A 26,845-nucleotide genomic window follows, 5' to 3' on the forward strand; every position below is an offset into this window, starting at 1 on the left:
AAAAGAATGGAAATAACTGTATTCTTGGACGTACTCTGTCTGATTCATACCTTCTTTTAGCCAACTCTTCATGTATTCACCAGAAGAATTACACCTACTACCTCCGGAGTAGGGGAAAAAAAAGTCAAATGAGCAATAACGTTAGCAGAAGCTTGAAACTTAAGAGCCCGTTTACAGAAAGGTCCTCCTCCCCACCCCCTTCCCTCCGGTCCAATTCCCTTTTCTGGTTCTGGCCATCGGAAATTGACTTGGCGTTAACTGCCAACTAGAATTTCAAGGCGTCAGTTCCCCCGCCCCCACCCCCAGCCTTGGAAACTCTTAAACCTCTTCCTAGTCTACACTCAACGGTAGGGACAGATAAATGATGCAGCAGATTCCACCGCTGAAAGACAGCATTTGTCCTGAGCTATTTTCACATTTTTTTCATGTTTCCGATTGGTGTGCCAGACTTTGTTTGCTTACTTAGGACCTGGAAAACATATTTGGGCATTTCCCGCACAGTTTTATGCCAGTGGCTTTCTCCCAGCAAATGAAAGTGAAAGTGCTACGTTGTAGTGGTGTTTTATCCTTAAAGTATGAACTGGCTTCTGGTGTGTATGGGATGGGGGGGGGGCGGGGGGGCGGATTGGGAGGCTTGAAGAGCCAGTTTTGAGGTTTTGTTTGTTTATCTTGAGATCACAGCAGGGTTCCTGTCCCCTCCACCCTTTTTGGGGGTCTGACTCGGATTTGTTTTCTTTTGGGCAGTCATTGAGGTTTCATTCAATGTACTGAGTTAAAAAAAACACACTCCACTTGTAGCTTTCCCCGGTTGCACTTTAAAACACCATCCAGTCTCACCCTCATCTGGAAATAATGCAAGCTTCTCTCTCTTCCCCCGCTCCCTCCCCCCGCCCCCCTTTTTTCCTTTTAAAGCCCCACATAACCTGAAGTCAATAATCTGATGGAAAATATGCTGGTCTTAGTTTACTTTAGTCTACTCTCCCTTTTGGTGGCAATTTTACTTGCAGAGGTGTATTTTAAAAACAGGCACTTGGTGCACATGCAGCTACCCAGCCGTGAAACCTGTCACCGGTGTAAACTTGCTCTAAGTTTCTTCAGAGACACCGCTTACGGGCAACTTTTAATGCTTTTGTTGTGTGAGCTAAAAAAAAAAAAAGGTACAAGGAGAAGGACGCCAGAGATCTTCACAGTGACATTAGTTCGTCTAAAGTCATTCATCCTCTCCCTCCCCCTTCGTTTTTCCAAGAAACAACTAATCACAACCCAGGCTAGAATTTCTAAAAGAGGTTAGAGGAGGAGGAGGAAGAGAGGCGGAGTTGGATAGGGGATTGAGGTTAGAAGGGCCAGAATTTCTCTCATTCACAGGGTGGAAAAGTTGACATTGTCTAAGCCCTTCTGAATGGCTGGTAGTTGGTTACCCCGATTGTACCTCTACCTCCCCTCCCCCTCCACGTGACGACCCAGGACACATGCGCACCCGACGCCCGGCACATCTGCAGAACTGACGTCAGTGCTCTGCCTCCGAGGAAAGGCTGCCAAATTTTCTGCTGCAATTCAAGTTGGCTGGGGGCCGGTAGTGAGATCTAGGGCTACTTCAACAAAACTTGCTGCCCTTCCTGCTCCTCTTGTCTTCTTTTCTCCTGATACCTTTTGATGCTCTTCACATGTTATTTGCATAGCAAAGGCACTAAGCTGTCCAGGAAGAAAGGGCACCACTTCCACCCCCAATAAGTCTTTTTTTTCCCTTCCTTTCTTTTTTTCTTTTCCTTTCCTTTTTTTTTTTTTTTTTTTTGGAGGTGGGGGGGCGGGAGCAAAAGGGGGTTTGCAAAGGCAGCATCTCAGGATGATAGCCTGGTTGTATTGAAGGCATCTCTTTTTCTGCCAAATCGGAAAGTCCGTTCTCTCAAGCCCGGGTTAGCCAGACTATAGGGTTTTATTCTGGCTGCAGAATAACTAACTGACTGCTGTGGCTTTGCAAAGGGGGGCAGGAAAAAAAAGTTTAGGAGAGGGAGTACGTGAGTCGTCCAGTGCAATCTCTATTGTTTGAAACTTACTTTTTATCAGAATTTGAAGATGAAAACGGTAAGGAAGACTTCACAATATTCAATGAAACCGTTTTTTTAAAAAAAAAATATTAAAACTTGTGCTTTGCTTGTCTTCCGAATAACACGTAGAAAACTTTTTTCTCTGTGTGTGTGTGTGTGTGTGTTTAATGGCAATGAGTGAGCTTGACTGAACTCATTTTACAGATAGAAATCTTTTTAACTCCAGACTAGTCGGGGATTGGAGAATTCTGGGTCTTGCAAGGATATTATGATGCAATATATATATATATATATATATGTTTATTATACAAATAGATGTTTTGCAAAGTATGACTTGATTATAATTATTGTGGTCTTTTAACTCATCACCAAATAGTAATTGGGAAAGTAATAATGATGTGTATTTTAAACTGATTTCCAGCTTTCTTAAAGAAAAACCTTCTGCATTTTATGGTTTCATGTCAGTGTCTTAAGAATTCAGACAAGTGCATAGTTTATGCCTGGGCTCAGTTGGCAGAATTAATGTGCTTGGTGTAGCCCCGATGCTCTAGGATATGTTAAGCTCTTAATAGGCTAATCAAAGAGATGGAAGCGTGTGTTTTTGATTTACTTTTGGCCACTTGGGACGTGCTAGACTCATAACCCTCCGGAGCCTTGAATATCGGGGTATGTCTGTATGTATAGCACACGGGATCAAAGTTCAGGGGTTTGGGGGGTGGAGTATGTGCTAGAGGGGTTATTGGAAAGTGGCCTTCTGATAATGTGTACTACAATTCCTGTCTTTGGTAATTTCTTTCCTTGTTGTACTAGAAGAAAAGAGAGCAAGAGAGTGAGAAAGCGCACTGAGAGGGAACAAGAGAGTGAGTTTCTTACTCTTGTTTTTATTTGAGCTGCCGGTGCAACGCGTTTGGGCCAAATGCCAACTGTCTGGGTCACACGCGTTTTATCCAAATAGATTTAGCGCTGCTGTCTGGAAATGGGCTGCTGAATGTTAACTTTAGGATCAACTCAACCAGGGCAGCTCAGACTGTTACCCTCTGTCTGGGAGAAGTGGGATGGGGGGGCATGAGGGGTTGCAGAACTGGGGGAGGGAAGGAGGGGAGGAGAGGGGAAACTGAACCACTGCTTGGAACTTTTAAAAAGACACTGGAGTGTGATTTTCAACCTAATCTTTTATGTTTAAATATCTTGGACTAATTTTATTTCTTTTGTTTTTCCTTCTCTTTTTTGCTGATGTTGATTAGACTGAAACTTAGATGTGGGAATGACAGTTCTCAGAATTCACTGCAGGGAAAGAAATGTAAAATAAAAATTGTGTAGTTGAAGGAAATTGGGAAAATTAATTTTGGAAATAATTGTTTCCCTGTGTTCCATCAAAGTGGTAACTGCAATTTTGGTTTATATTAATTTAGTGCTTAAATGTGATCATTGGTGTTTTGGATTTTTGAAGCATAGAGTATAGAAGCAAGCAGTTGATTTCAAATGAATCAAATTCATTCATTTGCCACAAATGACAGCAAATTAAATCTATGTTGTGGTATTTATATTTTCGTGATTCTCAAGGAAAAAAATCTCTAACCTCAAGACCTGAAATAATTTAATACTTTTCATGTCTGGGCCAATATGTGTGAGATTAATTCCTACTCTTGTCTACCCTTACCACTTCCTCTTCATTTCCTTAGCAACCACTAGTAGCTACTAGTGGTTTAGGATGGATCTGTATGCCAAATCCTATCCTGTTTGTGACTTTTGTGAGAGGAGAAAGAAGGTTAACATATTAGAAGAGTTAATAGAAACTTCTATAGAACATTTCTGGGAGCCGGGGGGAGCAGGAGAAAACTTGAAAGAGGTTGATAGGACATAGTTGATTATCAACATTTTGAACTAACCTCAAGAGAAAAAGGTGTTTGTTTTTCAGGAGAGAAGTTATGATACAGATAATGTACATCTAACTTGCTCCCTGGTAATAAACAGTTTGGGATGATATGTAGTTTAGGTCTTGATTTTTGTAGAATGTTGTTTTGCTGTTGGCTCACTTGCTTTTCTTGATAGATAAGTTTTGAGAATGTTTAATTATACCTTTCCTTGGAAACCAATCTTACAAAGTTTATAAATGATCTGGAAACCTTTGCACTTACAGCCTGGTGGTGTCCTGGGCATATAGTGTGTGACAATAAATATTTGTTGAGAGAAAATAAATAACCAGGGTTAAGATGGATGAAAGAAGTTGAGTAAGATGTTATACATGTTCTTTTAGCTTCATAATAATAGTTCAGGAGATGAAATTATTACCTTGGCTACTCCCTGATCACTTGAGTGGGAAGTAAAGATGATAGAGGAAAAAGACAAGTTAAATGCCCGTCAACGGGGGCAGACTACTGAGGGAGTGACTGCAGTGCAGGTTGTCCCATCTCATTTCTGTTTAGCTAGTGTCACTTTGAGCCGTGGAAGCAGGTAAACGATCCCTTAACTTTACTGGCTGGTGCATTTGTGTTAGGAAAAAGCCATATATGAAGTCAAAGTAAAATGAAAGTTTTGAGCCTTGTTTTTTAATTTAAAGTATTGTAAGCCTAGTTATCATGACCTAAGTTCTTGACTGTTTGCTCTAAAAGACAATGCAATGTAGTTGATTGATTCTATCATCATTGCCAACTATTCCACATTTTTGAGGGAAGGAGAAACATAAAACTAATTTTGAAGGAAGGCTTTTGAAAAGTGATGAGTCAGATTACAAGGTGGGGGGGGGGCTAATATTTGTTTAGCCATTAAAGTGAAGCGTGGGGACACTTCCCATCATGGGTGATCTAATTTAATCTCTCAACAAGTCTTTGTAAGGTAGATATCATTATCACAGTTTTATAGCTGAAGAAACAGATCCAGAGAGTTTGAATAACTTGGAGTCCAGCCAGGGCTCAAAGCCTTTGTGATTTTTGATAATAATGCTTCTGCTATATACAAAGTAAAGAGTTAATGCATTATGATTTCTGGACAATTATGTAATATTTTAATGTTGTCTAAATTTTGGAAAGTATATCTGGAAATGTCAGTGCCTCTATGTAGTTGTTGATGATATGCAGATTAAGCTGTGTAGCAGGTTTCAAAAAGTAAGTTAACCCATTCATTTAAAAAATTTTCTTTTAACTGTTTAGATTATCCATTTTATTGGCAGGAAAAAAATTCCAATAAGAAACTTGGCACACTGATTTTCATCTGCTAAATTGTTATCACCTGGTCCATAATAATAGTTAAGTAGGGAGAATAGTAGGGAAAGTCAAGAAAGGAAATCAAGAGCTTGACGGAGGCCTTATTTCCGTACTTGGACCCTTGGAAGGCTTTATTCTGAGAATAGCAGAGAACTCTTGAAGGATATTGAGCAGGAGAGGGTCATTGTCACTTCAGCGGCGAGTGTCAGGGGAGGATTGCTCAACCCCTGGTCAGCCCTTAAACCCTAGCCACCTGCATCCCTGAGGTTAGTGGCTCCCATGTAATATTCATAAATACTTAAGCTGTCAGGCACGAGAGCGCAGAGGGTGTCCAAATACTGGGGCTCAGAGGTTGAAGTGATTCCTGATACCTTCCATCGCCAGCCTGCCAGCCCCAGGCTGAATGTGATTATCCTCAATGAAGCCATCATCATCTTCATCTTCTATCACCTCTGGACAGATCCGCTTCCTTGTCTCAGGCAGTGGGCAGTGTGGTAACTGGTGTGTGTTGGGAGCAGAGGTGGCGTTGAGCAGCAAGTGCAATGAGGACAGAAAGGACCACAGCCACCAGCACAACCCCCACCAGCACAGGCCACGCCTGGGTCCTGGTGCCGGGTCTAGGGGACATGGCCAGTGCTGTGGGGAGCTCTGAGGACCTCACAATGGTTTGGTTCATGTCACTCATGGAGTGGCTGGAAGACACCTGTGTTCCTCAACCTTGTCCAGAAGAACCCTGGCTCCAAGGAGATCCCCAGGTGCCAGGCAGCCCTGGGACACGGAGTCTTGTGGGAGGACCAGCTAGGGCTGGCAATCATCTTCAGGTGGAGCATCTGAATAGAGGAATGCCTGGGAGAAGTGTCCAGGCTAAGAAAGCATCCTGATTTGTAGCTCCTTTCCTGCTCCCAAGAGCCCTCAGGGATTGGTGGGTTTCTCCTCCCAGTCCCCTACCCCATTCATTTCTATTGTGAGGTGACTAAGTGGTTAGATATGTTTGTTGTTGATATTAGTTGAGCTTGAGCCAACTCATACACTTACTGTTAAGTTTCTTCACTGGCATTGGAGGCTCGAAAAAAAGTGGGGAGTGAGGGCTTGGGTGGGAAAGGAGAAAGAAAGCCAAATTTATTGCGTGCCCATGTGCCAGATACTTGTAGCTAGTGGTGGAACCAATACTGTAACCCTGGTTTGTTTAACCTCCTACTCTTTCTGCCATGCACCAGTGCCCTGTTTACTACAAGTCCTTAAATCAAATGTTAGTCTACTTTTGGCCAAATGGTTACGTATTACTTTTTTTCTCAATGCTACTGGGTTACTTAACTTGGGTGTTTATAGGACAGTGTTAGTAATGGTAAGAGTGGAGGTTACAAAAATGTGAAGAGTAAGAAGTTTCTCAAGGGGGAAAGGAGTCAACTGTAAGAAATAAGATCAGCAAACTATATTGCTTGTTATTAGTTTGTATAACTTTGTCATTAGTTTCAGAGCCCAGGAAAATAGGGGAAAAAAGGGAGTAATTCAGTACAAACCTATCACCACTGCTAGAAAATTAACTGAAATGTGTTAATTATATATTCCTCTTTAAAAGATTACTTTCAAGTATTGGAGGCACTCCCTTAATGTGAGACATTATTATGGAAACACTCAATGTGTCTGAAAAAATTAAAATGATGGAGAGGGAAAGTTGCTCATGAAATAACAGGGAGTTGAGATTGTGTGTAAGGAGTCAGAATCAAGGTAACTGGGTCATTTTCATTCCTGTTACTAAATAACAATAACAGGGATTGGTAACAAAACTCTCCATAGATTTGTGCCAGAGAAAAGACATATAGTGTCTGCTGTCTTGCATAAATCATTGTTGAAGTAATTTTGAAATGAAACAACTATTGTATATAAAGTTGCTTAAAACTATTTGCATTAATTAACCTATACCATTTATGAAAGTTTTCTTCGATAGTTGTTAGAGTGCCTTAAACTGGAAGTGTGATATAATAGAAAGAACTTAGACTTTAGATTCAAGTATCATTGTAGATGACTCTGGGCTCCGCTTTTATTTATTTTATTTTATTTTATTTATTTATTTTTTAGCTATGGGCTATGACCACTGTGAGCTTCAACTTCATTGTCTGTAAATTGGCAGCTGTATTAGTTATCAATTGCTGCAAAAAATAAAACAACCCATAAATTTAGTGGCTTAAAATTACACACATTTATTATGTCAGAGTTCCTGTGGTTCAGGAGTCTGAGCGTGGCTGAGCTTTGTCTTACTTCGGGGTCTCTAATGAAGCACCATGATGAAGGTGTTGGCAAGGACTGGGGTCACCACAGAAGGCTCGGCCGGGAAGGGTTCTTCTTCGGAACTTACATTATCAATGGGCAGGATTCAGTTTCTTGCAGGCTATTGTGCTGAAGGCCTCATTTCCCTGCCCCTGCTTTTCTGAAAGCTGCTCTCAGTTCCTTGCCATGTGAGCCTCCATATGGCAGCTTGCTCTTCATTAAAATCAGCAAGGGAGAGAGTCTACAAGTAAGTTGAAAGTTAGAATCTTTTTAAATTTAATCATGGAAGTGACATCCCCTCCACATTGAAGCTTTAATTGGTTACAAGCAAATTACTCAATGGAAGACCTAACCCAGTAGCTCAGTTGGTTAGAGCATCATTCTGATACCTGCCAAGGTTGCAGGTTTGATCTCAAGTCAGGGCACACACAGGAAGCAACCAATGAATGCACCAGTTAGTGGAACAACAAATCCATGTTTCCCTCTTTCTCTCTCCTTTCCTCTCTCTACAAGATCAATTAAAAATTATTCAAGGGAAGGGGATTACACAAGGGCCTGGATACCAGGAAATGGGATTATTAGAGTCTGCCTCACACAGGGCCACTAATATCTACTTATTAAGGTTGTCGTTCATATTTAAAGAAGTGACATATATTTACAACTCTTTGTTGTTGGTCTGACCCTCAACTACCTTTCTAGATATTACCTGTTAGTCTTCTGCATAGGAGAAGACTATTACTAATACTATTTTCCATTTTTTCTTACCAGTTAGACTCTGTGGGATCTAATTCTTTAATTTGTAATGATAGCCCTGGCAATGTGACTTGTGAAATTCCATTCATCTTCTAGGGCCTCTCTCAAATGCTACTTTTTTGATAGGCTTTCCCTGATTCATCCCCCTCTGATTCCGAAGTCATCTGCTCATCTGATCTGTGGCACTTTGCATGACGTCATCATGGCATCTGTCAGTCTACCTTGAATTTTTCCCTTGTGACTTAGATTAGTAGTAATGATTGTGGCAGCCTTGTCTGTATCCCGTGTTGTTCATTGTGAAAGCATAGTTAGACAATATTTGTTGATTAACGAATTAGTTTTTCCAAGGTCTAGTAGTTTAATAACTTGTAGAAACAGACATAAAGAATTTTAAATGGTTGTGGTTGTTTTATATGTTGTAATAATTGATATTTCAGGCACCATAGGGATGTCAAAGGGATTTCTAGCACCATAGGAACCTTTTATTCCTGACTTGGGCATTAGTATGCTGAGTATGAGATACTAAGCTATAACACAGTCATATGCATAATTGGAACTAATAAACCATATAAGTGAGGACTGTTTGCCTTTACCTCAAACTTTATTGCTTTGGGGTCCTAAAACTACTTTTTAGGTGTTTTTCTCCTTTTTTTTTTGTCACTTTTGTGATGTTAGTGAGATAGTTTCTAGTCCCTTTATTTTCTTCTGAAGTGCTGTGTGCTGGGAAATCAGGCCGCCAGGTATGCTAATTTTCTGTATTAAATGTGAATTCATGGGCTCCGAGTGAGGTGGTAAGTTGAAAGGAACATATATGAAAAAGGGCATGAGATCTGTTGTGATGCCTGAAATGAATTTTTAAAGATTATTTTCTTTTCAGAATAGGAATTTCTTTTCCTTTCAGTTAGGTTCTAGGTAGCTGAAGTTGTATTATATGTGTTGCTTTCCACATCACCTAAGACTTCCAGCTAAAATCAAGGATTACAGCAGATATGGTTCAACTCTTTAGGAGTTTAGTTTGTGTTACTGTCGGAGTGAGCCGACAGCCCCTACATGGCACTGTGTGTGTGTGTGGATCTAGTCTGTAGGGAAAAATGATAGGGGCCGCATGAACCAACAGATCAGTCTGCAGACTTGAGTGTTCTGAGAAGCACGTGAAGAATGGGGTCATGTATTGTTTGACACTTTCATAAAGTAAACTTTGTGAAGTCAGCCTACTTTTTATTTTATCAGAAGGAGGTTAGTCACTGTATACCCATATATTGTTATCTTCAAAGTTTCTTTTTTTTTTAATTAAATGTATTGGAGTGACATTGGGTAGTAAAATTATATAGATTTCAGGTATCTGTTTCTACAATATATCATCTATATATTGTATTGTGCAAAGTCTTTTTTTAAGACATTTTATTTGTCTTTAGATTCTTCTTTGATTATTAAATAGCTCTGACATTATCCTGCTAAACATTTAGATTTCTAACGCTGTGTTTAGTCTTGTGAATTTTATTTAGACTATAAAGAACAACAATGGTCTAATTTAACCATATTAAGTTATTTCGTAGTGTATGTCCTTTGGCAAGCATTTGGCAATATAGATCTGTCCATTCAGGATATTTCACAGTTAACTTAAATTTGTTTGTTTTTCTGGGTTTGAAAAATGGCCATACTTTAGTAACTTATCAGCCTAATGCTTTGATTATGAAAATTTTACCATCATTAATTTTTTTCATTTTGTGTTGAAAAAAATGAATTCAGATACAGAAGAAAGTACAGGATGTTCTAAAAAAAAATACCTGTTAAACAGTGGACAGTCTAATAACTAATCTGCTGTGGTGTTGACTCTCTAGCACATAGGTAGCCCTCCAAAAAATCATCCAGTTTGCTAAATTATGGAAATTCTGTGGAAGACGTTGACCTGGATTTTGAGCCTCATCATGGCTTCATCGGAATTTCATAGTGACCACAGGCTCTCATACAGTTCACAAGGTAGGAGCCCTGCTTTTGAAACTGACAAAAAAGTGCTGCTACTAATGTGGCGAGAGAAGATTCTGCGTATTAAGTTTGGATTACTATTTTGGGGGGGATATGTAGTGGTAGGAGCTTTATCAGTTCAGTGCTCATTTCATAAACGTCAAGGATTCTAAAAGTCTGTTTAACTTGTTTTACTAAGATTTAATATCCAGTGGATTTTAGAGTGTACGGGCCTCTTTCAGAAGATGAGAGACCCAGGCCTCTTCTTCGGATTCCTATACTTTAGTAGGCTCAGTCATTGTTGGGGTTTCCAGGTAATGTTATGTTCAAGAGGAATTCAAAGATTTCTACTATGAAAGACCAAGGAATCAGAAAAATTCCGATACAAGATTTTCCCAATATGGACCCATAGTGAAAAAATACTTTCCCTAACTTACGAATTCTGATACTTAAGAGTTCTAGTCCTTAGACTAGAAACTGACTAAAAATGAAAGAGTTGTAAGAAGTTCAGCTTTTCAAATTCTAACTCATAGATCTCTATTATTTTCATTCATAGAATTGAACTTTGTATCATAGAAAAGATCTTAACAGAAAGTTACGAGGAGTGAATGTTGTTTTGTTTTCCAATCCTTGTAGAATTTTTGAAAGCATACCTTTTGGATCTCCCTCCCATGAGGGTACAGTAACAGATCATTTTTCGGTGCCGATGAACCAGATTTCCAGGGCTACTGTAGACGGGTACCTGGAAATCCATATGTACAAAATGTGGCTCTCGAAGTAGATCAACAAAGCCTTAGCATTTGGTACGAACTCTTATTCATGAGCAATAAAATACATGCTGTCATTCAAATTATTCCCCTTTGGTCAGGGTTTCGTAGGAGTTTATGTTTGTGGGTGAACTCCATGTGTAGCAAGTGAGGCATCTGGCAGACATTTGGTTTTCCTTAGTATTTTAGTAAACCTCGCTAAAAAGGGGATGTGGTTAAGAAGGTAGATTGATAATATTTGGTATACCTAAATAAGGAAAATATATAGTCCTATGATTTTTTGTCATTCTGATGATTTTTTAACATCTTTATTGAGATATAATATACCACATAATTTACCCATTATAGTGTATGATTCAAATGGTTTATAGTATATTCAGAGTCGAACAACCTTGACCACAACCATTTTAGAACATTTTTATCATCCTGAAGAGAAACCCCGTGCCCGTTAATAGTCACTCACAGATCCCCGCTAAACCATCCTACATCCGCAGCCCTAGGCAATCTCTACTTCTGTCTCTAGAGATTTGCTTATTCTGGATATTTCAGTATAAATGGAATCATATAATATAAGGTCTTTTGGGCTGTTTTATTTTACTTAGCATGTTTTTGCATTGTTAGACAATGAACTTTGATTATGAAGGCAGTTATGAAGATTCATTCATGTCATAGCATGTTTCAGTACTATATTCCTTTGTATTGCAGAATTATGTGAATATACCACATTTTACTCATTTATTCATCACTTGATGGACATTTGGGTTATTGCTTCCTTTTGGCTGTTATGGATAACGCTGCTGTGAGCACTCACGTACTAGTTTTTCTGTGGATGTGCGTTTTCGTTTTCTGCTAGGGTGTATACCTAGCAGTGCAATCTATGGGTCAGATGGTAGTTCTGTTTAATCTTTGGAGGAATTGCCAGACTGTTTCACCAAGTGGCTAACTCATAATTTATTTTAAAAATTTTCTTCAAGGCTGTAGAGATTCTAAAACTCTTTTGGATAGCTTTCACAACATTTTCACTGAGCTAAATTCTATACTCTCTTACATATGCGTGTTTTTTGCTGTTTTAGATTTCAATATAAAATATTCATATTTCCTGTACAATTTTGCCCTTTGATTTCATGTTTTTAAAATTAAATTTTAAACAGAAAAATAGTCTTTTACTTTGAAAATAATATTAAAATAATGTTATTTTGAGGAATGAAATAATTGAAACAATTCATCTTTAGATTTTAAACTTTTACTCTTTCATTTTTGTTTACTATAACATTTTTGTCCATAACTCATATATAATGGTGCATAGTTTTAACCAGTACCTTTGTTGTTTATACTGCTACTTTGTTGTTCTGTTAAATTTTCTTTTCTTCCATGTGTTTTTTTTTCTGGGTTCTCTGCTTTATGATTACAAAGAGGAATTCCTGACTCATCTAGAACACTACCAGCTAACTATTCCAATAAGAGTTGACCAAAACGGAGCTTTCCTCAGCTTTACTGTGAAAAATGATAAACACAACCGGAGAAGACGGAGTATGGACCCTATCGATCCACAGCAGGCCGCATCTAAGTTATTTTTTAAACTTTCAGCCTATGGCAAGCACTTTCACCTAAACTTGACTCTCAACACAGATTTTGTGTCCAAACATTTCACCGTAGAATACTGGGGGAAGGATGGACCCCAGTGGAAACACGATTTTTTAGACAACTGTCATTACACAGGATACTTGCAAGACCAACATAGTACAACTAAGGTGGCTTTAAGCAACTGTATTGGGTTGGTAAGTAGATGTGATCATTTTAAATTTCTTATGGGGAAAAGATTTGCAATGTAAATGTCTTCCCTCAGATTAAAAAATACATGTATATACTCATGGGTAGTTTAAGGAGGGAAGGCAACAGTCTAAATATTTTTGTGATTTCTGCTGCTTTTGATAGTCTTTTTGATAATGTTTCCATTGATTTTCCAAAATAAAACTATATTTTAAAACCTATATTATCAGTAGAAGAATGAATGAAACCTCAGGTTTAGTTTTAGATTTAAGTTTTTCTGTCCAGCTAAGATATCTTTCATGCCTAAAGAAAACTCACTCATTGGTTAAGAGTTTAAGATTATGTGTATATGTATGAGTGCGTATTATTTCACACTCATACATGAGGAAACCATGACACTTATTGCCTCTTTAGGTTTCTTTCTATAATATCTTTCTCTGGCAGGCAACATAGCTTAATTATGTATGACCTACATACGGTTATAAATTTTTAAAGCAAATCTTTTATACAAGTATCTCTTTATGAAATAATATTTTCCTACACTTATCTAAAGATTGATTAAATATTTTATTTACAAGGTGGATTTCATGAGTGTAGGGTTTATCCTGGGTATTTGAGTCCATTCTAGTCTAATGGTAAATACACAGTTCAAGGTTGCAGAACAAAGTATAGTCCCATACTTCCTCTACAGCTTTTCCCCTATTTAGAGTAATGTAGATGTTCCATTAAGCTCTCTCTGGCCCTTGCTGGTGTGGCTCAGTTGGTTGGAGTGTCGTCCCAAACACCAAAAGTTGGGCAGTTTGATTCCCAATCAGGGCACATACCTAGGTTGCAGGTTCAATCCTCAGTTGGAGTGTGATGTTTCTCTCTCACGTTGGTGTTTTTCTCTCTCTTTCCCTTCCTCTCTCTCTCAAATCAATAGATGTATTTTAAAAATTTTTAGAAAAAGTTCTATCTGTGTAAAAGAGCTTAAACATTTTGATGATCGAGTCATATTTTCAATAACTGTTTTTTCCTTATTCTATCACACTCCCATCTGTATTTCTACTTCAGCATAAAAAATACATAATTAGAGTTGGATTTAAATAAGTCCTAACTTTGAGAAGAGTATCAAGAACCTCATAGTTTAGGAAAATTTTCACTATAGTTATATACAAGAATTTGCTCAGATTGTCCATTTTTTGTAACTGTTAATGGGTCAAAATTATTGTTCAGATTTTAAAATGTGGGTTTAATTCTTATAAAGAGACACATTGAGTACATTTATCACTAGTTTCTTTCTCTGTAAGGTGGGTCAGGCTATATTTGGAGGATTTGTATTTTATTAATTATTTTCTTCCCTGGTAAGAAAATATAGTACATAGTAGATATTTAATAATATTTTATAAGTTGAAATAGAATTGAACTGGGTGTAGAATGAAGGGGAGAAAGTAACTGAAGATAGCTGAGTTTTCTAGGATGAGGGTACTTTATGAGTTTTACTAGTGGAGAAAGGGCATGAGAGTGGAATGCTGGATTGAAGAAGATGAAGAGAGTGATTTTGATACAGTAAAGGTGAGAAATCTAAAGAAATGGGGGTTAATGATGTCTAGTTGGGGTTTGAGAAATGGAGCTCTGAAATTAAAAAAAATTTAATTCTGGGAACAAGTAATTTGAGAGTCATTAATACAAGTGTCTATTTATGTAATTGCGAAAGATCTTGCAGTGCGATCTTGAGGCAAAAGTGACAATAAGGTTGGAAGTGGAAACTCTTCTACACTTAAGTGGGTAGCAGAGTGCCACCTGACTGTTCTTTATCCACACTGAGAATTTGTGTCTCTTGTTGTCTTCCTCTATTTATTAACACCTTTCTTTTTTCACTTTGCTTCTTCACCAAACTGTGTGGTTCATACTGACTAACTTTGATTACTTGGTTAAGGTGAGCTCTGCCATGTTTGCCCACTGAAGTTTCTGTTTTCCCCTTGGCAACTGGTAAGGAATTTGTGGGCAGATATTTTGAGACTAGAAATGTCCTGTTCCTCATCACACTTTTACCCACCAGTCTTAGTAACCCTCATCTTCATTCTTATTTTGTATCATATTACAGTTTAATGAAATGAATATGTAAACAAATTTCAAAAAATCCTAGTTTTTAAAGGCCCCTTGTAACCAATTCTGTTTTTAATTGTTCTATAAAAATAGTTTTTAATATAGAGAATAGATTGGGGGTATACCATAAGTTCAGCTGGATATGTTAAACTTGAGAATGTTATACAGGATGTTGGATATGCAGAAGAGATGTGAATTATGAAGTTAAAAATCTGGGAGTCATCAATATATGGATGACACAGTCAGGAGATTATATGCAATTCTTAGATGGGGAGGTAGGTAGAATAAAGAAGAGGTCTGAGGGCCGACCCTTTGGGCACTCTAAGGGGTTAAGGCAGTGAGAAAGATATGGAGGAGAACATCATAGAACAGTGGAGTAAGAAAACTAGGCAAACTCCTGGAGGCCAAGTAAGAAAGTATTTCAAGAGCAAAATGCTGCTGAGTCCAAATAAGAGGAGGCTGAAAACTAATCATCGAATTTATCAATGAAGAGGTTATTGGTGACTTTGACAAAAGCATTTTTGGTGAAGTCATGGTGGGGTTTGAAGAAGAGGCAAAGACCTGAGACCTGACTGGCAAACATTTAAGAAGGAATACAAGAAGAGAAAAGGCTACATAGGCAGTGATATAAGGAATTTTGGAAAAACAAGAAATGATCACTTGCTGCAGGCAGAAGTAGGGGTGAGAGATTTTGTTTTACTTGATAGGAATGATTATATATAGAGAAGGGAAATTTCTGGAGTGATTTTCTTTATAGGTAGAGAAAGGATGGATCATCTGCATAAATGGAATACTTGTCCTTAGCTAGGGTAATAGACAGCTCATCCGTAACAACAGGATATGAAATAGACTATAAGGACTTGATATTCAGGGAGGTGGGGTATTCGTGGTTGTAGGAGTCTGTAGGAGGTTGTGTCATGTTATTTATTGGAAGAGAAGATAGGAAAATGAAGTGCTAGGAGATTATGAAGAGAGGAGAAAGTATGAAACATATATGTAGGTGATCAGGATACTGAATAAGCCAGAGAAACATAGTATAATTGCCATGAAGCATTAAGGACTCAGTTGAGATTATAGTAATGAAATTGAGAGTAGTGGGCATCTTGGTGTGTTTATCACTGGCTAAATGAAGCTGCAAGGGTGTAGGCCCAGAGTAGCAAAATTCAATTTAATCAGGTGTAGTTTAGCCAAATAAATTCCATGAAGGGAGAAAAGGGCAAGGGGATTGCAGGTGGAATGGAAGCTGGATTGGGAGGAAAGAGAGGACATGATTTGGGTGGACAATGAAAGGATAAGTGGGTCCTTTTGGGCATCAAAGGACTGTACTTGGAGTTGAGATACCAGAGAAACAGTGCTGGAAAGAGAGAAGAATGGAGTACTTGAATTTGAAACTATGGCAAGATTGTAAATATTGATAATGCTGAAGTCTAGGTTTTGACCGGGGGTATGAATATCTAAAGTAAGGTGAAGGACAAGGTATTTGAGAAGAGGTTAAGGAATTGAGAAGGCAGGTATTGGAGACACCAGTATGTCAGTTGTTCTTATCCTGGGGTCCTTGGGTAGAACTCAGGGGGTTTGTGAACTGGAATGGGGGAAAATACATCTTTATTTTTATTAATTCTTAGCTGAATCTAACATTTCCTTTTATTGTGTATGTAGCTAACAAACCACAAAAGTAATAACAGTTCCTGTGACTTTGTCCCCAGTAGAAATTATAGATATTATCATATCATTTTACAGTTTTTATAGGTTCTTCAAAATATTAATGTTAATCACTATTGTAAAATTATGTTAATTATGTTAATTATTAGGTTCATTGCAGATCTTATTTAAGGTGTTGTGAAAGTCATATGTATTACTTGTAAAAAAGTCATACATATTACATTTAAAAAATATTTGATACCTATGTTTCACTGCAATTGGTTTTATTTATAATCCTTTTTTTCTGTAATTAAAATATCCTGAAAAGTGATTCCTTGGCTTCATCCCTAGGCTTCCCAAGGGATTCAGGGCTTGTGCACTCACACACACACACAAATTTTAAGGACCAATGATGTAAGAAGATACTGGAATCAATACTTATTTCAGGATTGGTATTGCAGAGAGTGACAGTGACCCAGAAGCTAAAGTGCTTCAGGAGTGCGGAACGCGACTCTGGGTCAGTAGATAACTGGGTCAGCTAGTAGAGGGAGAAGGTGATGGCTTGAGATTCAAAGCTGGTGGGTTTTGTTTGTTTGGGATTTTTTGGAGGAGGGGGAGAGGGAGAATTGATTGGGACTGGCAGTTAGTCATGAGGACACATTCCCTACTTGCAAGTACAACCGGAGGCCTGCAGGAGAAGGCACCCTCTGTTCTAGAGGATTACAGGGAAGAGTGTCACTGAAGGCAATTCAGGTTTTTATTGGAGCCAGATGAAGTGAACATTCACAGGTGAGGCCGAGGGTGTAGGAAATTTTGTTGACAACTGACCTGGAGTTTGAGAGGTCATGGTGGAAGTGTTTTTAATGGTGAAAGGGGCCATAGCCGATGGGATCAGAAAACATGATGTGTGTAATCATATGGGGAACAGAGCCCAGGGGAAGGGTCTTGGTCTTCTTGAAAGGACTGGCATGGCAGGGAAAGGGGGTGCGATGGGATTAATCCCGGTGGTCCTGAGGCAGGGACAGTGCAGAGGTGAGGGGGACCTGAGGGAAGTGAGAGCAGGGCTCTTGCTAGGCATGCACAGATTTCCGGCAGTCCCACTTAACTCAGCTCCTCCGTCCTCTGGCCCCGGCCCCTTTCTGATTTCATAATTGCTGCCCCTTCCTTCCCTGTAGCCACAGTAGTTTCTTGCTGTTTCTCACATACTGCACACATATTCCTACCCTATTGTCATGCAAAGGCAATGCCATTCACACTGATCTGCTTTTTCCCAAGATGCCTGTTTGGCTTGCTCCTCTCTATAGTCTCAGTTTCAAGTACTCCATTCTTCTCTCTTTCCAGCACTGTCTTTCTAGTGTCTCAACTCTAAGTACAGTCCTTTGATGCCCAATGGGACCCACTGATCTTTTCATTGTCCACCCGATTCATGTCCTCTCTTTTCCTCCAGCCCAGCTTCCATTCCACCTGCAATCCTCTTGCCCTTTTCTCCCTTCATGGAATTTACTTGGCTAAACTAAAATCCTGATCACTTTGCTTACATTTCTGTTCAAATGTCGCCTTATTAGACAAGATGTTCCTGATCATCCGAAAGAGTTTGTAGAATTCCCTTACTTGTAATTACTCTCTATTCTCTTGCACTGTTTTATTTTTTGTCCTAACATTCATCACTACCTGATTGGTCATTTATTTATCTATTGAATGAATTGCTTTTTTCTAGCTCCTCCCACCAGAATGTAAGCTCCAGGACAGAGCCAGATTGTTGTTGTGTTTGTTATCATACCCCTACCCTCTAGAACAGTACTTGCCATGTGATAGGCATTCAAAGCCTAGTTGGTGAATGAATGAATGAATGAAGTCAGAAACAACCCTCAGAGGATAAGGGCGTTACAGTATAGTAGCTAAGAGTCCTAGCTCCAAAGTTAATCGAGTGAGTCTATTACTCAGCTTCGCTCAATCTTGGTTTCTCATCAGCTCAGAAGAGCTGATAGTGGCACTTACTTCAAAGGGCTATTGAGATTCCATGAGATAATGTGTATGGACATCTTACAGAGTACCTAGCATATAAAATTCAGAGTCTTTCCATTCTCGAAATTAGAGTTTGTGTTTAGTTACAAGGCTTGTGAGTCTATTTTCCCCAGCAAGCCGAATTTCGAGTCTTGAGTGACTTAGCCATGGTCCAGCATGACATGACTTCGGTGCTCTTCCCTCCTGTCTTGCCAACACTTCTTATACATACCCTCTTCCCTGCAGGAACCGAGTTCAGTTTACTGTCACATTGTTAGCCTTCCCAGTACAGTAATTCATGCTCAGGTGTTAGAGTTTTTAATGACAGATTATGAGGTTCCTGTCAGTATTTGCATTTAATTTAGAGACTAATATCTGAAGAGTAGAGCTGACAATGGTGGAAATAATACAAAATGACTAAGGACTTTTTTTTTTTTTGTATTCCCTAGTTCATTTCGTATAGGTGGCTGCCAACTTCATCTATGAGTTAGAGCAGTTCTGCTTATGTCTTATCTTTCTTTCGCAGCATATGATATACAACATCCATTTCCCTAAACAGAATCACAGAGCTTTAGATTCAAAGGGACCTTAGAGATTATCTGGACCAGAGGCCTTCAGCTTTTTTCTTTTTAAAGCAGCAAAACCCTTTTCTCAAATGAAATGTTATTCGGAAACTTAATATATAGATTAATAAAGGCACAGCTGATTCCTAAACCCAGGAATCCAAGCCGTGTAGGTCTTTCTTTGTTGTCTGGGGCAGTCCCCTGAGGGCACTTCCATGGAACCCTTAGGGCTCCCCGGAGTGCTGTTTTCAAACCACTAATTTATACCAACCCTTTCATTTTTCCAGCTGAGGAAATAGACCCGGAGAGTTTGTTTTATCCAGTGCTCCAGGGTAAATTAGTCGGATTAGGAGTGGTTCTCACGTGCCGCACTTAGGAAAATATAAGTAGACAAGGATGGAAGTTCTTATTTCTGATGCAGATAACTTTTACTATCTCATTTCTTTCTTTTTTAAAGCTTTTATTTACTTATTTTTAGAGAAAGGGGAAGGGAGGGAGAAAACTAGAGAGAAAGAAACATCGATGTGCAAGAGAAACATCATTGATCGGTTGCCTCTGCACGCCCCCACCCAGGGACCTGACCCACAACCCAGACATGTGCCCTGACTGGAATCGAACCGGTGACCTTTCGCTCTGCGGAGTGACACCCAGCCCACTGAGCCACGCCGGTCAGGGCATATCTCATTTCTTTTACTCAGCATGGTGTACATAGTACATACAGGACAGTTTCAATGGCTGTAACTGATACAAAGAAATATAAAACAGAACCCTTTGCCTTAAGAAAGCAACCAGTATACTTGGGAATAAAAAAACATGCAGTGGAGAAGTTATACAAAATTTAAATATAGCTTCAAGAACTGAGATGTTGCAAAGCAGTGTGGAATTAATTAAAATAAATTAATTAAAAATAAATAATAATTTCTGTTGGAGCTCAGGGCGGGTGAAGCTACTCTGGTTGAGCTAGAGAAAGATTTAAAGAGGAAATATGACTGAGCTGAATAGGACTTGGCTAAATAAATAGGTGTAAGGCAATTGATACTGTGAATAATAGCAGAGTTTTGTATAATTTCAGCTCCTTCACTTACTTCTGTATAGTACTGAGCAAGTTCTTAACCTGTGAGCATGTTACTTCATCGGCAAGAATAGGGATGTATGGCAGGTGTACTAATTAAGGATATATTTTTTAAAAAGATTTTATTTATTTATTTTTAGACAGAGGGAAAGGGAGGGAGAAAGAGGGAGAGAAACATGAATGTGTGGTTGCCTCTTGTGAGCCCCCCACTGGGGGCCTGGCCTGTAGCCCAGGCCTGATCCCTGACTGGGAATGGAACCAGTGACCATTTGGTTTGCAGGCTGGCACATAATCCACTGAGCCACACCAGCCAGGGCTAATTAAGGACGTATTAATTAGTGTAACATAAACCTTAAAATGTCAGTTATAACAAACAAAGTTCATTTCTCCCTTATATTAGTGGCTATGTTGAATAGCTTTCCTTGAGATTGTTCAGGGGCCCAGATTCCTTTGCTTTGGGTTTGCACCTTCCTTAGGTGTTTTTTCAGAGGGAGTGGAGAATTCCCCTGGGAGGTTTTCAGGGGCTGGGCCTGAAGGTGATAGACAATACTATCCATTTTCTATGGGCCGAAACTCAATTACAAAGCCAAACCTAAACCCAGAGGAAGTAGTTAAGTGTGCTCAGTATGGAAAGGAAATAAGTCTTAGCGTACACCCACAGGGGTGTCCAGCGTGCGGCCCACAGGCTGCTTGCAGCCCGGGATGGCTGCGAATGTGGCCCAACACACTATTGTACATTCACTTAAAACATTAGGAGATTTTTTTGTGATTATATGTCGTAATGTATTTAACGTGTGGCCCAAGCAACTCTTCTTCTTCCAATGTAGTGCAGAGATGCCAAAAGGTTGGACACCCCTGATCGAGGTTTCTGCCACCTCAGAGAGTTGTTAGGAAGATTAGAGGAAATGATGTACCTGTCGTGCTTGGTACTGGGCATAGCATGTTGAGGTATTTAAACATCCTTTTCAAAGAAAAGGAAAATTTATGTAGTGTTTTGCTGAGTACAGACAGTTTAATACGTTTTTTATTAATGTGTGTTTTAACCTTTTTGGAAAGGGATTGATTTATTTTGCCTTTTGATAATGATACTATTCAAATGATTCTTCTTGGACAATTCTTTGTTTCTTTTTCTTTTAGCATGGTGTTATTGCTACAGAAGATGAAGAATATTTTATTGAACCATTAAAGAATACCACAGAGGACTCCAAGCATTTTAGTTATGAAAATGGCCATCCGCATGTTATTTACAAAAAGTCAACCCTTCAGCAGCGGCATCTGTATGATCATTCTCATTGTGGGGTCTCAGGTGAGTGCGCGTGCAATGTTCAGAAAGCATATTTTATTTATTGCCACTCTCTTTCCTCTGGCATGTATGGTAGAGTTGAAAAGTAAATAGGAATTTGAGTAATTAAAATGATAATGTCTAGAGTCCTCTTCAAAAAGATCACTTAATAGTTTTAAGTCAGTTTTGGAAGTCTTTGAAATATGTCTGTATAAAATGTGTCAAAGAAGGCTTCATGGAGGAAGTGACTTCTATGCTGAGGCCTAAAGGGTAAGGGAGCATTGCTGGGCAAAAGCCAAGGGAGCAGGGGATACAGCTTTTACAAAAGTTCTCAACCTAAAGAGAGAACGTTCCAGGAAGTGATAGTTCATATAACTGGAGATTAGAATGTGGGTTGGAGAAGTAGGGGTGAGATTCAGAGTGGCTGTGGGAGAGGGACCAGTGGGATAAGAAGGGACCAAATCACAAAGGCCTTGCAAACCACGGTGAGGAGATGGCTTACCCTAAATGTGCTGGAGACCCACTGAAAGGTTTTACGCAGTAGGAATCTCATGATCAGATTTGGGTTTTAGGAGGATTACTCCAGCAGCCATCTGGAGACTGAATTAAGGAAGAGCAAGACTAGAGCTAGGGAACTAGGAGGCTGTCCAGTCTAAAGATCAGAAAACTTAGGGAAATAGAGGACATAGCATAGCATAGTAGAAAGAACGTGGGCTTTGGTGTAGCTTTGGAAAAATTACCCAACCTCTGTGGGTACTCCTCTTAGCACACATTAGTTACTCAGTTAAATTGTAGCTGTTATTATTGGGACAAGTTTTTCTAGCATTTAAAGAGCTATTATATACAATATGTATGTATATATAAAATAATTTTAAAGATTAGATTTGTTCTATGTGGGTATAGTAGCTGAAACTAGGGGCAGAGTATTTCAGAGGCAGATTTTACTTTAATACAAAGAAGAATTCACCAGCAAGTAAATTTCGTGAAAGATGGGCTGGGTTCCACAGGTAGATTGTAAAAAATGGAGTGAATTGCCTTGAGATTAGTGAAAGCATCACCCTTCTGTTTCTTCTCAGTGTCCTTCATAGGCTCCTTATCTTCCGCTTCAGGTGTAAGTGTTCCTTAAAGTTCTTTTCTCTACTGACTGTTCTTATTCTGGAGTTTTTCTTCTTGAGTCATCTCTGAGAACTTTACCTATGGGCAGTCCTTCTTGGTCAAGAATAATTGGTACTAGAAAAAGGCCACTTAAAGTGAATCTACTTAGGACATGAAATAAAATTTCAAATAAATAATAATGATAATAAAGGTCCTTATATTGAGTAACAAATCTAAACATTGTGGAAGTAGTTTATTTTATCTCGTATTTAACAAAAGTTTTGCTGTAAGTACAACTATTCATAAATTCTTTAAAAGTGAAGATTAAATATTTAGTTTATTGCAATATGATTTTTTTAAATATTCAAACTATCCTCTTTTGAAGCGCCTGTCTCATTAACTGGCCTTGCTCAGGCAGGTTCTTATTTTTCAATGGTGTAGGAATGAGTCAAACAGTTTTCTCCAACTCCTCTCTTACTGCCATTATACAGTTCTGCCCTTTTGGGAGAACATTTTTTTCTACAATCCCTCCCTCTGGGTTACTGTGACTGTTTCCTAAATGGGCCCGGCTGTTACTCTGTTCCATTCACGAGCCATTTCTACCGCCCTGGCACCAGGTGGTTTGGTTCAGACCCTCATTATTATCTCTTGCCTAGACCACCGTCTGGGCTTTCTCACTGCTCTTCCGGTCTCCAGCTTTGACTTGCTGTCTTTAGTCCAGTCTGTCTCCTAGGTCTGGCTGGGTCACACACCTTCCAAAACTTCACCGGCTTCCCGGGATGGGAATATAATTGTAGTTCCCTAAGTTCTGTGGGAATGTCACTAGATAATATTGGAAAAAAAGCGTTTTGTGTTCAATAAGTTTGGGAAACACCTGGTTAAGAACTATTGATCTTAATGGTGATACAATTTCAACAGATTAGTTCAGGTGAGATGTGAATTTATGGGCACACGTTGCCAGATAACCTGCTATTGGGAATCAGGTTTCTATCAGAATACAAGATAAAAAGCCCTTTTGGCAGTGGATATATTTATCTCATATTCAGACATGAGTTTTCCTATTCTAATTAGGTTTAAGCTATCAATTTAAAAATGTTTATGAAAGGAATATCTGTTCCTTGTAGAAAATTTTGAAAATATAGGACAAAAATGTTGCTTTTATATTACCACCCAAACATAACTGAATGTTTTTATACTCTATTGGTATACATATTATGTTACTATGCCTGCATCATTTATTTACACTTTTATTAAATAAATATTAATTTTGCATGTATGTGCAAAGCTATTTTAGGTAATGGGGATGCAGCAATAAGTAAAGCAGGAAAGCCCCTACTTCCGTGAGGCTTATACTCTAGTGTGGAGAGACAGTTAACTAAATAAGCAATCGAATAAACAAATGAATAAATATATGGCCAACTGTCAAGAGTAATAGAAATGAAAAATTAAGGTTAGTGCATGGAAATAAAGAACAAACTGAGAGTGACCAGAGGGGCAGGGGGAGGAGCATCATGGGGGAAAGAAGGGGAGCCATGTACAAAGGACCTCTGGACAAGGACAATGGTGTGGGGATTGTCTTTGGGAGCGGGGATTGGACCAGGCAATGGGGGGAGGGGAGAGAATGGGGACAACTGTAACTGAACAACAATAAAAAAATATATTGAAATAAAGGAGGTTAATGAGGTAATCTTGAATGTCTGTTTATATTTAAAAATATATTTAAATTGATCAAATACTCAAAAATTTTATTTGAAATGGCAAAGAGATCCATGTATTTGGTTTTGAGGAAAAGTTTTCTTATATATGTTTATGGAGGAATATTTTCTTTAACATTCTACACCCTATCCAAAATTAAACTGAGCAAAGCATATGAGGTTAACATCAGTTGAAGAACTACTAATCTTTTTTTTAAAACAAAACAAGTTAATTGTGTATTTTTAAAAAGATTTTATTTACTTTTTAGAGAGAGGGGGAGGGAGAGAGAAAGAAAGGGAGAGAAACAGCAATGTGCAGGAGGTACATCTATTGGTTGCCTCTTGCACGCCCCCAACTGGGAAACCTGGGCCACAACCCAGGCAGGTGCCCTGACTGGGAATTGAGTCTGTGATCTTTTGGTTTGCAGGCCAGAGCTCACTCTATGGAGACACACCAGCCAGGGCTAATTGTGTATTTTTAAGACTAAAAGTATACTAGTTACAGATATTAAGCTTAACGTTAAGCAGTCAATTGACAATTATAAAATGTAGATGGTGTTTTGCAATAATCTAATAATGCTGGATGACTTTAATTTTTAAAATAAAACCAAAGATGCTATGTCTTTCAATTTTATGTATATACTGTATTTTTGTGTATTTATATTATATGTATGTATATCAGACTATAAATTTTCTAAGTATAAGAACTGTATTAATTTATGAAAAAGACATAAAAGACATTATACATACATATGTCTGATGGAGTGATAGCTAAGCAAACTAACGATTAAAAAGCTAAAAAGTTTAAAATTATGAAAATGGTGATGCTAATAACAACAGTTACTTTACACTGAATGCTATCAAGTGAGAAACACCATTGCCAAGTGTTAATTGGCCAGTGATGTGTGTTCTTTTCACGACACTTTAAGTAAAAATATTGAATAGGGAGAAATTGAATGAATGAGACAAGTGAAAATGATCAAATTAAAGGGATGTAAATCTTACATTTAGATATTTAAGCTGTCTAGTCAGAGGAATGGAAGACTAAGCATGATTTGAATATATGAGAGGTTTTGTCATCACAGAAGAGTGAGCAGGAGAAATTGGAGTTCTATAATGCAGAAAGGGTTTTGGCTGTTTCATAACAATATTGCCACTAATTCCATGGCTTAAGCAATACACCTCTATCACATCACAGTTTCTGTGGTCCAGGAGCCTGTGCGTGGATGGGTTATTAACTTAGCTTCAACCAGGGCTGGGTTCTCGTCTGGAATCTTGACTGGGGAAGATTTCTCTTCTTCCATTGTTCTTGGCAGGGTTCATTTCCTTGCTGTTGTAGGACTGAAAGCTTTCGCTTTTCAACTGGTGGTCTGCCAGAGGCCACTGGCTGTTCCTTACCATGTGTGATTCACCAACCTGGTTGATTGCTTCCTCTAAGCCAGCAAGGGAAAGACTCTAGTAAGAGAAATGCTACAATGTCATGTAACATAATTATGTAGAGTACTCACATACATGTAATCATGCACATATGATCATCTTTGCTGTTTTTTATTGATTAGAAGCAAGTCCCAGGTCCCACCCATACTAAAGGGGGAAGGAGATCACACAAAGGTGTGTACATTAGGAAGAAGAGGTCCTGGGGCCACCTTAAGAGTTTGTCTGCCACAATTGGACATAGGGCAATACCTGCAGGCTGCCTTCGGGATACACTACTGAAATAAGAAACTGTATGCCTCCGCTTCTCTTAACATTTAGGAACAAGACACTAACTTATATGAGTTTCAAAAGTATTTTGGTGATACTTTGTATGGTCATTATTCACCTTATTTCTTAACATTTATAACTTCTCCCAAAGTAATTCTTTAAGAGGACAAGCTAAAGAAGTTAGAAAAATAAAGTGCCACTTTCTGTCAAGTATGCAAGTTAATTTAATATTTCCTTACTAACTTTTTCAATAAGTGGAGGCTCGAAAGATTTTCTGTTCAATGTAAGTAAACGTAAGTGAGGTATGTGGAGGATCTGTACCTTGCATGTTTGTTAAGTGAAGAGAAGTATCAATGAGACAAGTATTCACAAATGCTGCAGCACTCAAGGTGTACTGAAGAACCAAAGGTCTAGAAAACCAAGAGTAAACTGCAATCCACACTGAAATGTAGTTTTACTGAATCATGCTAGAATCTTTCCAATGCCTTTTACCTCTAGGGTTTGGAAAAGGAATACTTCGGGTGGTCAGTATAAATAGTTGTAGACAACAAAATTAAGTGAAAAAAATAATTCACAGCTTTTTAGAATTGAGATTTCTGGAGCAGGAGAATTGCTTTAATTAAGATAGTTTAATGAGGCCTGACCGGTGTGGCTCAGTTGGTTGGGTGTCATCCTGCAAAGCGAAAAGCTGTGGGTTCGGTCCCTGGTCAGGGAACGTTCAAGAGGCAACTGATCAATGTTTTTCTCCCTCTCTTTCTCCTTCACTCCCTGCTCTCTAACAATAAATATTTTTAAAAATATTGATAAAAAGCATTTTACTTTAAAAATAAATGCTCATCTTATGAATAGAGTTTTGCAACATTAATGTTGTTCTTTAGAACTGTCATAGGCTATTTAGAAAGTTAATGCTCTTGTTGCTTTTAAACAAATT

The 26,845-nt window shown here is 38.6% G+C and overlaps 1 protein-coding gene and 1 pseudogene across 2 annotated transcripts in view; one reads left to right on the forward strand and one right to left on the reverse strand.

The window, feature by feature from the left end:
• The first annotated feature begins 1,832 nt into the window (after positions 1-1,832).
• The window catches only part of ADAMTS6 (ADAM metallopeptidase with thrombospondin type 1 motif 6), a 240,661-nt gene continuing 215,648 nt past the window's right edge, over positions 1,833-26,845 (forward strand). For both annotated transcript variants that reach the window (XM_024578536.4, XM_053913276.2), the window contains exons 1-4: positions 1,833-2,082; positions 10,111-10,249; positions 12,415-12,779; positions 21,277-21,445. In XM_024578536.4, coding sequence (XP_024434304.2) covers positions 10,153-10,249; positions 12,415-12,779; positions 21,277-21,445 — 631 coding nt within the window. In that variant the 5' untranslated portion in view covers positions 1,833-2,082; positions 10,111-10,152. The remainder of the gene's footprint in view (positions 2,083-10,110; positions 10,250-12,414; positions 12,780-21,276; positions 21,446-26,845) is intronic.
• Positions 5,594-5,933, reverse strand: LOC112320996 (type III endosome membrane protein TEMP pseudogene; annotated as a pseudogene).

Source organism: Desmodus rotundus, chromosome 1 (assembly GCF_022682495.2).
Source record: "Desmodus rotundus isolate HL8 chromosome 1, HLdesRot8A.1, whole genome shotgun sequence".
Lineage (NCBI taxonomy): Eukaryota > Metazoa > Chordata > Mammalia > Chiroptera > Phyllostomidae > Desmodus > Desmodus rotundus.